The sequence below is a fragment of the Molossus molossus genome, unplaced genomic scaffold (genome assembly GCF_014108415.1).
Source record: "Molossus molossus isolate mMolMol1 unplaced genomic scaffold, mMolMol1.p scaffold_m16_p_20, whole genome shotgun sequence".
Lineage (NCBI taxonomy): Eukaryota > Metazoa > Chordata > Mammalia > Chiroptera > Molossidae > Molossus > Molossus molossus.
The window spans coordinates 31,307,803-31,322,730 of NW_023425356.1; the positions used below are offsets into that span (position 1 = coordinate 31,307,803).

Consider the following 14,928-nt stretch of genomic DNA (forward strand, 5'->3'; position numbering starts at 1 on the left):
GGCATTTTGCATAACACTGCATTAATTACTATTTGTTGAACACCTACTATGTACAAGGAACATATTATCTGCTACACAAAACCCATGCAGGGAGATATTTTAACTTAATTTTGTATATGAGAAAATAGAACCCCTGAGTTACTTCCCCAAGATCACAGAGGTAGTAGGTGGCAGCACCAGAACCTGAGCCCATGGGTCTAAAGACACATACGTAGAAGATTCTGCTACATCACTGGAGCCTGGCTAATTCTTGACCTGGTTCTCTAGTGAAGATGAATCTTAACTTCACACTCTGTCCTCTTCTCTGAAATCTTCTGACCTTCTCTACGGTGGTCTTCACCCAATTCATTTCCATCCTTGGCAGCAATGACGCCTGTGTCTGTATCTCAGAGATTCTGGTGTAACTGGTCTCAGCTATAGCCTGGGTCAGATGGCAGCCAGGTTCAGGTCCACTGGATTAGGGCACTTTGATTCTGAGTCTTCAATCCAAAGCTACATCCTAAAGGACCCAGAGACGATGCTCACATCTCCACTTAGCTTTGGCCAGAACAGATTTGCCCAGAGGCTGCTGGGCCTTTAAGATAAAAAAGAAAAATGCTCCCTCCCATACTATGCCTGATGGCAGCCCAGCAAAGACTCTTGCGTTGTAGGCTCCTGTTAGATAAGAATACCAAACCAGGCTCCATGCCAGCAAGCCTGGGGTCAGGCAGTTGTTTAACCAGTTTAATTGTTGTGTGAACAAAAGGTACCAGTGCAGCAGTTTGTGGAGTTTGATTTCAGAGGAACCAGCTCTCCGCCCACCCCTGCCTGGTGGCCCGAACAGTAAAGACAGCTGATTAAGCAACCTCTCTCTCTCTTCTCTGGCTTCTGTCCAGCCTTCCAAGAGCAAGGGAGGACTGGGTCCCAAAACAGGCCGGGAGAATCTGTGTCACTTCAGGAAAGAGACAAGAAAGACATCAAAGGAGAATGACAGGAGAGTGATTGCAAAACTCATATATTAAGACACTCTGCCCATCACGGGGATTGTGGGAAAGAAAAGCAGAACGTTAATCTTCTGAGGTTTAGTCCTCATATTACCATAGACTGAAAGTTAAAAGTCATACTCCCTTTCCCCCTTCCAGTATCCACATGCATATTATTAACACCTATTTTAATTTCAAAATCATTTACCCAGAAGCCTCAGCCACCCAGAAAGAAAATGTATTGACTTCACTTATGTAGCAGATGTTTATGTCTTCATTTTGAGCCTCTTTACTTATGCTTATGCTTTATTTTTTGTTTAATATTTATTTTTATTGATTTGAGAGAGAGAGGAAGGGGGGAGGAGAGAGAGAAAAACATTGATATGAGAGAGAAACATTGATTGGTTGCCTCCGCACGTGCCCGACTGGAGCTAGAACCCAAAACCTGGGTATGTGCCCTGACCAGGAATTGAACCTGCCATCTCTTGGTGTTTGAGATGATGCTCCAACCAACTGAGCCACACAGGCCAGGACACTATATTTTATTTTTCATCCTTATTAAAATTGTGTGCCTGCGGTAGGCACTTGGGATGTGTGTCCTATCACAGAAGGGCTCTTCAGAAAGACCTGTAAGGCTCTGGAGCAAATAAGGGAAAGAGCCACATCGAACTGTAGCCCTGACCTGATTCATGGTGAATGGGTGGGAGGGTGGGGTCCCCAGAAACATAAATAATATTGCAGAGTTGTCCCCTCCCCACCTTTTGTTTTTCCATATCAGTCTTTGGCTGTGGTGGTCCAGGGTGGGTATAATCGACCAGGAGAAGGAGCCCCCATCAGATGAGGGCAACTCTTAGGGGAAGGGAACCCATAACTGTTAGCAGTCAACCCACACAGCAGGGGTACCTACACTGGGCCAGGGCAGAGCACCAAAACAGTATTCACTTATTCTGTTTATGCCTCTGCTTCCTCCATTAGATCATGAACTTCATCATATCCCGGCTCCTAGCCCAGGGCCTGGCACATAGTAGGCCCTCCATAAATGGCCGCATAATGATACATAGTTAGGAGGGAAATTGCCATGCTCTCAAAATGGCAAACTGTAGTTATCTGGGAAAAATTGCCTGCTGAATGCAACATCACTGGGCAGAAGGCCATGCTGGACGGCAGGAGTAGACAGAAAAACCACTGAATACAGGGCCACGACCTTCCCATCACCACCCGGGTTTGCTGAGCGAGCGGATCTGTTCCTCTCAGCCATACTTCTGCTTCCCCACTTGGGGAGAGCATATTACATCAAAAAGAAGCTTCTGATGGCTTCTCACAATCAGGAGACATCTGGGCTGTCACTGAGAATTAATTGTAGAAAGCCTACCCTAAGGAAATGCCCAAATATCTCCTTTTTTTGCAACCAGATCTGGTCTAAGCAAGCAGCAGCCTGGCAGGTGATTAGTGATATGTTCCCTATACCTCCCCACATGGCCTACTTTTGCGAGCACCATCCCACCTTTAAGTAGAGCTGCTAGCAAATGCAGAAAGCTATTGTTCTTTTGCCAAGTTGCGGTATTGGGCTAATAAGGGAAATACAGCGTAGGCGACCTCTGGAATCTGCATGGCTGTTAATACTGATAAAATAAAGTCCCTGTACCCCAAGATCTCGAGTACTGGGATGTACTTTCCACATTTGTCAAAAATCGAGAAAGATGCATAGTATCGCCTGACTTCTGAGTATGGTCATGAGAATGGACATCAGTGAGGAAAATGATTGGTTTTAAGACAGAAATCAAGAGAGGAATGGCATCGCCCTGGCCGGTTTGGCTCAGCGGTTAGAGCGTCGGCCCATGGACCACAGAGACCAGGGTTCGGTTCCCGCTAAGGGCACGTACCTCGGTGGCAGTCTGTTCCCGGCCCTGGTTGGGGTCATGTGGGTGGCAACCAGTTGATATGTCTCTCTCACATTGATGTTTCTCTCTCTTCCTCCCTCTCTCCCTCCCGCTCTATCTGAAGATAAATGCAAAATGTTCTTGGGTGAGGATAAAAAAAAAAGAGATAGAAGGATGGAATCAAGTGCAATGGAGAGTTAAGGACTATTTCGCTAGGTTGCCATTAAGATAAAACAGTGATAAGAAGTGGTGGGGTTTGGGGCTGGACAATGCACAGTAGGACCCACACATCTCTGATGGGCTCTGCGGGTACCACCGCAACGTCGGTGCGGGTACCTGTTCCAGTGGAGTGCAGGTACCCTGCCTGTTCTGGCATGTTCTGGTTGGGTTCCCATGGGCACACAGTGTGGAAAGTCGGGGGGCTTGTCCAGGTACAGCTTGTTTTGGCTACATCTGTTGTCAAGGGAGAGGTGTGGGGTGTGATTCTGACAAAGGAAGAAGGAAAGGGAACTAGATGATACAAATCGGCTGTCTGCACAGAGGGAGAATCTAAATTGTAGCTGTACTTTGACCCACAGTTGTTGTTGTTTTTATTTATTTATTTATTTATTTTAATTTTTAAAATTAATTTTTTGTTACAGGTTGTCGTTGTTTTTAATTTGAATTAGTTGCCAATGTGAAGAATTCAGAAATGTCACTTAAAGATCCAGAATTTTCACTCTGCTTGAAAAACCTACCAACATTCCTGCATGGCATGTCTTGGCTGGGCTGGGGAGCTGCTGCCCCTCTGGGGTCATGCCATTCTGCAAGTCACTGGGCTCACACATTCACTTACACAGCTTGCCTGGCCCCAGTGGCTGTTGCGACCCCTGGTATTGTGAACTAACGCTGTAGGAAATTGCTTTATTTCTTTTTTTCTTTTTTCAGTTACAGTAAATCATACATGACAAAATCCACATTCTCACTGCACAATTCAGTGATGCTAAGCACATACCCACCCTGCCGTGCAACCCTCCCCACCAACCATCTCCAGAACCTCTTTCATCCTCCAAAACGGAATCCCTACACCAATTAGACAACAGCTCTCCAGCCCCCTCCCTGCAGCCCCTGGCTACCACCATTCCACTTTCTGTCTCTATGACTTGACTACGCTTGGTCTCCCGCATAAGTGGAATCACACAGTGTTCGCCCTTTGTGACTGGCTTACTTCACTGAGCATAATGTCTTCAAGGTTCATCATTGCTTAGGTCTGACTCAGAACTCTGGTGCTCATTTGATAGATGAGCAAACTGAGGCCCCAGGAAAGCCCTCCATTCCCCCAAGCAGCCAGGGCAGACTTGGGATTGCAGCCTCGACCCCCTGATTCCCTGCTCAGGGCACTTTCCCTCTCCTTGCCCTGTTTTTGTTTTGTTTTTTTATCCTCACCCGAGGACATTTTTCCATTTTTTGTTCAGGTAGAGTGGGAGGGAGAGAGAGAGAAACATCGATGTGAAAGGAACACATCGAGTGGCTGCCACCCGCACAACCGACCAGGGCTGGGGACAAACTGCAACCGAGGTACGCGCCCTTAGCGGGAACCGAACCCAGGTCTCTCAGGACCGCAGGCCGACGCTCTAACCGCTGAGCCAAACCGGCCAGGGCTCCTTGCCCTGTTCTTAGACTAGGTTTCAACTTCCAGTAGGGAAGATGTGCTCTTCGCAGCAGCAGAGCAATCCTTACTCATGCAGGCTTCGAACGTGCCCTTCTCCAGTTGCCCATGTGATGTGTTGCCCAACATCAGTCTTGTGAAAGAAGAAAGAACTGCCCTTTAGTCAGAAATGGATGTCAATAACCCTTCTCCTCCAAAGGGCCAAAAAAAAAAAAAAGGCAAATTCATCCTGTCCCCTCCTATATTGTTAGCTTGTTAGCTAATCCTTGCAACCCAAAGAGGCTTCTAACAACTCTCTAGAAACGGAAGTTGTCACATTGTTGCCAGGAAGTGAAGACAGCCGTCCTCATTCATGTCTGCAGTGTACCTCCAACAGCCCTTTCTGGTCCACCAGAGACTCACTCATTGGCTGCATTGCGTTTAGGTTACACCCGCAGGTGAGAACATTTGCAGGATCTCATTTTTCAGTGACTGTGGTCCTGTGAATGCAGGAGCCAGCTGATTAGAGCTTAGCTGTGACACCTCTGCGTGGTGTTTCTCTGCTCTTCACGCACCTGCTTTGCCAAAGTGAATGGAGAAGAAGTATGACCAGGCTGTGCACCAGGGTGGCAAGGAAGTCCTGGGTGACAGTCACACCTGTCTTTGCAGAACTTCTTAACAGGTTCATTTCTTTCTGAGCAAGCCTTTTGTTAAAAACTGGAGTGGCTTGATATACTCATTAGCTTCCCTTTTGTTTCCTGCCATCCAAGTTTCTATGGGGAATCTCCCTCAGAATCACACGCTAAGTTGGTTAGGCACTTTCTTATTTTAGTCTTGAGATATTTCTTGCTTCAGAAAAAGAAGAAAGGTTTATTTTGCTTCAAAGATCAGCCCCCTCACGTTACTCTAATCAACAAGACTTTTCTTGGCTGGGTGGTGGGGGTGGGGTTTGGGGAGAGAAGGAAGGGAAAAAAGCAAGAAAAGACAAACTTCCAAACATCAATACTGCTTTTTTTTTTTTTTTTTGCATGTGAGAATTATCATCAACTACTATAGATATGAATAATGTGGTCTAACACCTCTTTATTTATCACTGTGGCAATGAAAATAACTTGGTACTTAATTATTTTTAAGAGGTGGTAGCACAGTGTTTCTTTGAATGTCAAAAATCAGAAATAGAGCCTTTAAGAATTCCTCCCATCTGCCAGCCTGAATGTTGGCTGGGTAGAGATTTAAACAGCACGTATGTGATGGAATAGGCCTCATTGCCCCGTATGTAGAACACACGCCCCTGAAATCCACCGCCCCCGTGTGACATGCGACTAGCTGAATTCTGTTCCTCCAGCCAGCACTCCACTGAACTGGCTGGCAATCAGAGGGAGAACACCCTTTCTGGGCAGCAGGACTTAGCCTGCGGGAAATAGTGACATTTACAGAAATGAGCACGACCCAGCCCTGGGAAGGACAGCCTGTTAAAAGGATTAACAGTGCATATGAGATTGATCGGAAATGCCTTTCGACAGCAGTTTGCTCATTTTAGGAACTTCTCATGAGAATACATAGGAGGCAAAATCTGGGGTACTGGTTGTGCGGTTTCCAATGTCTGGGTTGTAAATGACTTGAAAAGGAAGTGGCTCGTTCTACTTGAAGTGAAGACTTCACTTTGAGAAGAGATCCAAAGACGGCATGAAGATGCAGTCCCCAACCCAGGACCCGGTCCAACATTTGTACAGGAGGCAGATGAGTAGTTAGAACCGGAAAAATAAAACACCCAGATGGCCGGGAGTTTGCTCTCGACGAGAGAAGAATAAATCTCTATACCAATTCCCTTCCTATTACCAAGCCTGGTGGGGCTGAGGGCCCTGCCTGGGAACTTGATTTGGCCCAAGGTAAAAAAAAAAAGTCAATGTCATGGTTTCTGCTCAATCTGTGTAGTGTAGTGGACAGTGGGATAAGGGTGGACAGATGACTGTTGGGAAAGTCACTGAGATAGACCCAGTTCTTTCCTCCCCCCAGTTTAGTATATCTCAAATGTCAGAAAAGCCTGGTACATACGCCCTTTGTGTTATTAAATTGTGGAGAATTTAGGGAGAAGGCAGCAATGGGAGAAGGGGCCCTCCCTGTATCAGCCCTCTGCTGGAGTCAGCTTGGTGGCATCAATTTCATATTAATGAAGGACAGTGGCCCTGGGACAAGTCAACCCTCCTCCCCATATTCACTTTCCCCAGGTTACCAGGGAAGGTGAGCCTTGAAGAGAAGGTCATGAAATACCTGGGTCACATCACACGTATTCACAAAACAGGGCCAGTGCATTTTTAGAGTTCTCTACATAAAAGGGTTTTAAGTCTTCCCCTTCACCCCCTACCCTATTTGCACCCATCAGTTAGCAGGTCCTCCTTCTCTACCTGGGAGTCCCATAAAGGTGCCCATGTCTGCTCACCAACCCAATTGTCTCAGCCACCTCACCTGGTAGTGTCTCAGCATTGCCACATCTGCTGTCCTTGTCAAGGGCACACGGTTGAAGTGCGTGTCAAAGTGGGTGGCCTCCTACAAATGCTGGGCTGCCCACTGTTGCTACTGGCAGCGCCCAACACACGGACACGGCTCCCAGTGTCCCTCGGGGGTTTCCGCAAACAGCTCCTTTGGTTTTTTGACGCTTTAGAAGCCCTCTCTCCCAGTTCTCAAGGGGAGCCAGGGAAGCAGGGGAAACGAATGTGGAAACTGACACGAAAACTTGCCCATGCGGACTCTAGCCAGAGAGGCAGGGATTGTTAGTTTTTAGAAGAGTTCCTTTTCTCATGCATTGGCCTCAGGCATAAAGTTTAAACTCCTTAATATGATCCCCCAAATCATCTATGACATGATCTGAACCCCACCTTCTTCTCCAGCCTCATCTCTCACCACCCCCTTTGGTTTTCCTTGTGGTTCCCACACTTGCCTGCTCTCTTTCACATTAGCCTGTGTGCGTACTATTATCTCAGCCTGGAGACCGTTCCTTTAGCTCCACCCATCTTTCTGAATCCTACCCATCCTGCTGCATTAAGCTATGGCACCACTTCCTGCAGGAAGCTACCCACGTCTACCCCCAACGTCCAAGAAAGTCGTGCTCCCGGGGCACCCTGTCCTACCATCAATCGTTAACGATGTAATGTCTGCTGACTTCTCCACCTCCCCTGCCACACTGGATGTTCCTTGAGAGCAGGGACTGTATCTTATACTGACTTTGTCATTCTAGTGAGAGTACACAGGAGATGCTAAGTGACTTTTTGGAGGAATGAATAGTGAAACGGTTCCCGAGTCTCTTCGTTTAAGACAAGTTTTCCCCAAAGGGGGAACCAGTCCCTAATCTAGAGCATTCACTCTTAATTGATCTACCCCATTGGTCCTCTGGCTTGACTCTTAGGGTCCACATGGCATAGGCTTGAGCTAGGACTCCTCTTACATAAACATCTGATGGGGATGGACCACAGCAGTGCTTCTCAAAATTTAATATGCACAGGGATCCTGTTAAAATGCAGATTCCAGTCAGGGTGCGATCTGAGATGCTAATACTACTGGTTGGGGACCCACACCTTGAGTAGTAAGGTACTAACTAGATGTCTATGTAGTCTCTTTAAACCGATTACAGGATTCTGACCTATAAGAACTAATAGGAAACTTCTGGCAACATAGGTAACAACGATACTCGCCTCCTCCCATAACTTCAAAATTATAACTAAAGTACAGAGCAACCATCATCCAAAACCACCTGAAATCTGGCTGAATGGAAGTCCTATAACTAGGGGATTAAAGAAGAAGCCACATCGAGATTGGTAGGGGGGGCAGAGAACAGAACAGGTGTTCCCACACCCACATGTAGTGGATAAAAATTAGGAGGAATATCTTGGCTGCAGAGGTCACCCTGAGGAGCACGGGGTCCCAGCCCTACAACCAGCCCCTCAAGCCCAGGGTTCCAGTTCCAGGAAGAGAAGTCCCTATAACTTTTAGCTGTAAAAACTAGCAAGGATTAAAAAATATAACCACAAAACTATTGCGGATTGAGGCTGAGGGAGATGGAAGGCAGAACCTCTTAAAGGGCCTGCACACGACTTACTCGGGCTCACTTTCTCTGAGCTCCAGCATTAGGGCAGCAGCTTGAAGGGCCCTAGAGACATATGGGGGGTTTGGGGGAGTAGGGGGGATGGGAACTCCCTGGCATCAGGGCAAGAGCTCAGAGAGGCAGCTTTCTCCCAGACACAGGTGCTGGTAGAGGCCTTTGTTTCTTTGATGAGCCCCCACACACCCCCGCCACAGAGCTGGCAGGTGGATGCCACAGCAGAGACTCCATCAACCTGGCTCACACCGTTTGCCCCACTCTGGTGATTCCATGACCCACACAACTTGGGAGGGCACCCAAGCTGTTTCCAGTGGCTTTCCATAAAATGGCCTGTCTTAGCTCATGCTTCAGGATTTCCTAAAATCTCTCAAACAAGCAGCATCTGGCCTCAGCGAGCCCTGGACCTGTCACTACATGGTCCCAGGCCCAGCACTAGCAGCAGCCGGCCTTGGTTTGCAGTTTGGTCTCACCTGGACACCTCCAAGCCCATTATAAGTAGCAGCCATCTGCAGATCACTTGGTAGCTCATACTGGGTGACCCCAGGTAGAACATAGGTGGCAGCTGACCTCGGCCTGCACCTTCTGGGAGGCCCCAGAGCCATTGCAACCCCAGTGGACAGTTTTAAACCACACTGAAGCACCGCCACCCAACCACCTCCACAAGTGACACACTCAAGGGATTGACTCAGGGGGTACCAAAGCCCTGCTGAAGCAAGTCCTACTCTGTGAGGTGTGCCCCTACACAACTGATCCTTCACAGTGGGCTGGAGGTGGGTGGTAGGTGGTTGCAGTCAGTTCTTATAGCTGATCAGCTGGGGGTAGGTAAATCCCTCCCATTGACATGCCAACAACAAACAAGGCTCAACTACAAGAAGAGGATGTACAAAGCCCACATTGGGTGGGGGCACACCTCGAGTGCCCAGCTTGGGTGATCAGGGAGGCTGTACCACTGGACCCTATAGAACATCTACAACATTAGGCCACTTTACCAAGCCTGGGAAACAAATGAGGAAACAAATAAACATGTCCCAAATGAAAAAAGAGAACTCTAGAAAAAGAACTAAATAAAATGGAGACAAGCAATATACTAGATACAGAGTTCAAAACACTGGTTATAAGGATGCTCAATGAACTCAGTGAGAACCTCTACAGCATAAAAAAGGACCAGTCAGAAATTAAGAATACACTAATTGAAATGAAGAAAAATTTATAGGAAATCAATAGTAGAGTAGTTGAAGCTGAGAATCAAATCAGTGATTTGGAGTATAAGAAAGCAAAATATACCCAATCAGAAAAGCAAAAGAAAAAATAATTTAAAAAAAAAATTGAGGATAGTCCCAAAGGAGCCTCTGGGACAACTTCAAGCATACCAACGTTTGCATCATGGAGGTGCTGGAAGGTGAGGAGAGAGAGAGCAAGAAATTAAAAACCTATTAGAAAAAATAATGGCAGAAAACTTTCCTAACTTGGCAAAGGAAATAGACATACAAGTCCAGGAAGTTCAGAGTCCCAAACAAGATAAAGAGGTCCACACCAAGACACATCATAATTAAAATGTCAAAGGTTAAAGTCCAAGAGAGAATCTAAAAGCAGCAAGAGAAAAGCAGCTAGTTATCTACAAGGGAGCTCCCATAGGACTTTGAGCTGGTTTCTCAACAAAAACCTTGAAGGCCAGAAGGGATTGGAAACAAATATTAAAAATGATAAAAAGCAAAGACCTACAGCCCAGATTACTCTACCCAACAGAGCTATCATTTAGAATCAAAGGACAGATAAAGAACTTCTCAGACAAGAAAAAGCTAAAGGAGCTCATCACCACCAAACCAGTATTACATGAAATGTTGAAGGGTCTTCTTTAAGAAGAAAAAGATAAAAAGGTTAAAAATATGAACAATAAAATGGCAATAAATACAGCCCAAATATCCATCAGTAGACAAATAGATAAAAAAAGCTGTGGTACATATACACAATGGAGTACTATACAGCTGTAAGAAAGAAAGATCTCTTATCCTTTAAGACTACATGGAGGAACCTGGAAAGTATTATCCTAAGCAAAACAAGCCAAGCAGAGAAAGACAAATATCACATGATCTCACTTATTTGTGGAATATAATGAACATAACAGTCTGAGGAATGGGGTAGTCCCAGAGATCTGGAAGTGGGGTACAGACTGACAATCCCCAGAAGAGGGGGTGGGGGGACAGATAAACCACAGAACTTATATTCATGTATGCATGAACAATGGACATGGACAACAAAGCTGGGGACAGGGCAGGGAGGGAGGGGGTAGGGGTATCAGTTGGGGGAAAAGGAGAAACATCTGTAACAAAAATAAATTAATTAATTAAATAAAAAAATACATATTTACCGAAAAAGTGAATCTAAAAAACAAAATAAACAAGCAGAACAGAAACAGACTCATAGATACAGAGAACATTTTGATGGTTGTCAGATGGGAGGAGGGTGGGAGGATGGGTAAAAAAGGCGAAGAAATTAAAAAGTACAAATTGCTTATTACAGAATAGTCATGGGGATGTAAAGTACAGCATAGGGAATATAGTCAGTAATATTCTAATAACTATGCACGGTGTCAGATGGATATGAAATTTATCAGTATAATCACTTAATAAGTTATATAATGTCTAATCACTGGGGTGTATATCTGAAACTAATATAATATTGTGTGTCAACTGTAATTAAAAATTTAAAAAAATTTTTTTAATTTAAAAAAGAACTAATTGGCACCTTGGTCTGTGTAGCTCATTTGGTTGGAGCATTGTCCTATACACTGAAAGGTCTCAGGTTCAATTCCTGGTCAGGGCACATACCCAGGTTGTGGGTGTGATCCCTGGTTGGGGCACATATGGGAGGCAATCAATCAATGTCTCACATTGATGTTTCTCTCTCTCTAAAGAAAAAAAGAAAAGAAAAGAAAAAAAAATCAATAAAAGCATGCCCTCAATGAGGATTAAAAAAAAAAAAAGTGAAACATTCATTAAAAAAGGAAAAGAACTGATTGGTAAAAATTCAAAGTAAAAACGATGCTTTTCTAGGTGTGGTTTATTTATTTATTTTATAATGCTTGATCTTATTAAGAACAGAAGTGTCCTTTAAAATTTTTATTATTATTGTTATTTTTTTTTCCAATTACAGTTGCACAAGTGTCCTTTTTTTTTAGAACATGTGACTCTCACTGCAGGTTGCTTACTCCTGGTCTTATACCTGATCCCCTTCTTTCTTGTCTGTCTAATATAGAGGCTACTAAAGTTCAAATCCTCACTCTTCGAATCCTCCTTACTGTTCTGCGTGACATATGTAACACAGAACTGACAATGGGATAAGGTCAGTCCTTAACTCCTGCCTTAAATGTTAATGCAATGGCTGGAGCTGCAGAGCTAACTTTAGCTGTTCAAAGATAGCAGACCATTGTCTCTGTGATTCTCTGAGCCTTTCTCTCATGCTTTTTACCTCACGGTCACAGAATAGGTGCTGTTGCTCAGTAAGTTCAAGTATCCCTTAATATCACCAATTACTCAGTCAGTTTCTAATTTTCTTAATCATTTTTTTCCACAGTTGGTTTATTGGAATCAGAATAATATTACATTTAGTTATGTTTAACAATATTATATGTCTTAAGCTCCAAATCTTTTTTTTATGAGATAAAAATAAATCCTTATTTGTTTAAGCTGGCCTTATTGGAGTTTTATGTTCCTTGCAGCCAACCTGTAATACAGTATACAATTTCTAAAAATTAAAATTTATTTTCTCTCATTAGCATATTAACACACCCCACTTATAGAAATCTTAATAAATATAGAACAGTAGAAATAAGGAAAAGAAAATCAGAGTCCCATCACTGAAATACTGATTACATTTTGACATATTTCCTTCCCGTGTTGTTTGAACAGTAGTGATAATACAGTAGTAACACATGTGTGTTGTTTTACTGTTATCACTTTTTAAAAAGCATTTTGTGGGTGATAAAAATATTCTAAAATAGATTTTGGTGATGATTGCACAACTCTATGAACAGACTAAAGATTATTGAGTTATACACATTAAATAGGTGAATTGTATGGCATGTAAATTATATCCCACTGAAGCTGTTATAAAAATTTTTAATTAAGTATATCTGTAATGATCAATTCATTGTCAATATTTTTAATCATTGCATAATTATCTATCAAGAGGCTTTACTTCAATTTATTAAACTATTCTCCTGTTGTTTGATCATTGGATTTGTTCTACATTTTGACTACCATGCAAATTCTTTGTACTTAAGATTTCTCTTTATCTAGGATTACTTCCTCCCAGAAGTAAAAATACTGTGCCAAAGTGTAACATTACTTAAGCATTTATCAGACTTATACTGGAGACTTACTACCAGTTAGGTATGGGTCACATTAAGTACTTTTATATGCATTATTTCTTCAAATTCTTCATTACCCTAAGAGGTCTATTCTATCTCTAGTTTCAGAAGCTCAGAGAAGACAACGGACTCCTCTAAGGTCACAGAGCCCATATAGAGAGGAGCCAGGTGCCTACCCAGCTTTGTCTGGTCCCAGAGGCCATGATCATTCCCTCATCAGGCCTTGATTTGTTCAAACCTTGTTAAGTTTCAATGGAGAAAATGCTGTGATTTTCTACATTGTTTTTGGATGATGTTGGATATGTCCTTGTGTTTGCCAAATCAGATACACTCTTTTTTGTTAATTATGTTATAGCCTTTCCCATAGTTGACTATATGATCTGAAGAGTAAATAGAGTGAATACCATGCAACTGATGGCTGATACCATCATTAAAAAGAAAAATGCTGCCCAGTTTCCTATTTTGACATGCATGTCGATGTAGAAGCACCTTTAATGATGGCCAGCACACCTTGTGGAACTCCCTATGATCTAGCTCTTTGACACAAGTGCCTTGGTTCTCCTCCTTGTTCCTTACACCTGCCTGAGCCCAGGTACAGAACCGTGAGTCAACAGTGCAGGGGAAGACTGCCGGCTCTGGGGCTGGCCTTCCCCCTTCATGGCAGCCCTGTTCCTTCTCGAAGCAGGAGGGTGTGAAGCAGTCATTGCTCTGCTCCTAAAGCACTTAACCAAAGAACGGCTTCCTTTCCACAGTTATGTAGACAAATATCACAATGATGATGATGCCAAACACAGCAAGCTTCAAGGCCACTGGAAAACCTTCTAGGTTCCTGCTCTCATCACTCCAGTTTATTGTGCAGTCGTCTTTCTTTTTGGTGTTGTTCCATTCTTTGAATCTGGTGTAGGGTGCTCCTGAGGCCCACCTGTGGAAATATTAGTGGCTCTTAGGGATGTGCACAGTGACGAACTGAGTACCCCCTGAATGTGTGTGGCCTTGGAGCAACCCTAGTGGGGCTTCAGGAAGCAGGCCTCTACCATTGAAAACCTATGCTAATTTCAACAAGTGATGCTAACAAGCTATCACGAGGATGTGACATCTCAAAAGTCCCACCAAGCATTTCTTTATCATTGTCACCCACATGTGTCATGTCTAGTAATGCTGGCCTGGCCTGACTCAGCGGATCTGTAAGAGCCGAAAGGCCCTGACTTTCTTTCTCACACAGCCTCCCAGGGTGGAGATGGGTAGTGCTTTTGAAATATGCTTATTTTGCATTTAAAAAAGCAAGAGGATACTTTCTGAAGTCTTTTAGAGAGAGTCTTGTGTTTCCACTAGTTTAACCCTGGAAAATGGCTGAAGTTTATTCAGAAAGCTTTACTTTGACTAATAAGGTGGCCAGTCTTGAGCTTTTATTTCAACTACCTGCTCTTTTTTTCTTCTTCTTCTTCTTTTTCTTTCCCCATGTTCTAGGACAGAAAGAATGTCTACAAATCGAGAACCTTGGGTTCTGGTCTCAGTGCACTGTGACTTTCGGCATCCCCTCGACCTCTCTGGCCTCTAAACACAAGCAGTAAACTAGAAATCATGTAAGGTCCCTTTAGCTTTGAAATGAGATATTATGAGTCTTACTTCTTTCTCAACAGATTCTTTTTCAGACTCATACCATTCACAAAAATGTGAATAACAATTCTTTTCAAAAGTTATATACATCAGTCATGTCTCCTCATATGCTAAGAAAAGTATTACCTTATTTTCTGATTCTGCTCATCATCCTGACAGTAGGTAGCTTGCATTTTTGGTTGAGTGGTGAAAGCCTTGGGTCTCTAATGAACAGAAAGAAAATATCAAAAAGAATTTATTTATGGAGAAGATAATATTATCAAATTATCAAGAAGAGTCCTGTTTCTAATATCTTGTATAAAGGACCCTATTTTTTGTTCTGGAAGAAAATCATATGCTGGCTGGGTGGCTCAGTTGGTTGGAGCATTGTCCTGTAC

The 14,928-nt window shown here is 43.8% G+C and overlaps 1 protein-coding gene across 1 annotated transcript in view; it reads right to left on the reverse strand.

The window, feature by feature from the left end:
- Positions 1-13,657: 13,657 nt before the first annotated feature.
- Positions 13,658-14,928, reverse strand: part of LEMD1 (LEM domain containing 1) — a 39,323-nt gene continuing 38,052 nt past the window's right edge. The window contains exons 4-5 of the mRNA XM_036273306.1: positions 14,678-14,754; positions 13,658-13,856 (exon numbers count right to left, since the gene is read on the reverse strand). Of these exons, the coding sequence (XP_036129199.1) occupies positions 13,658-13,856; positions 14,678-14,754 (276 nt within the window). The remainder of the gene's footprint in view (positions 13,857-14,677; positions 14,755-14,928) is intronic.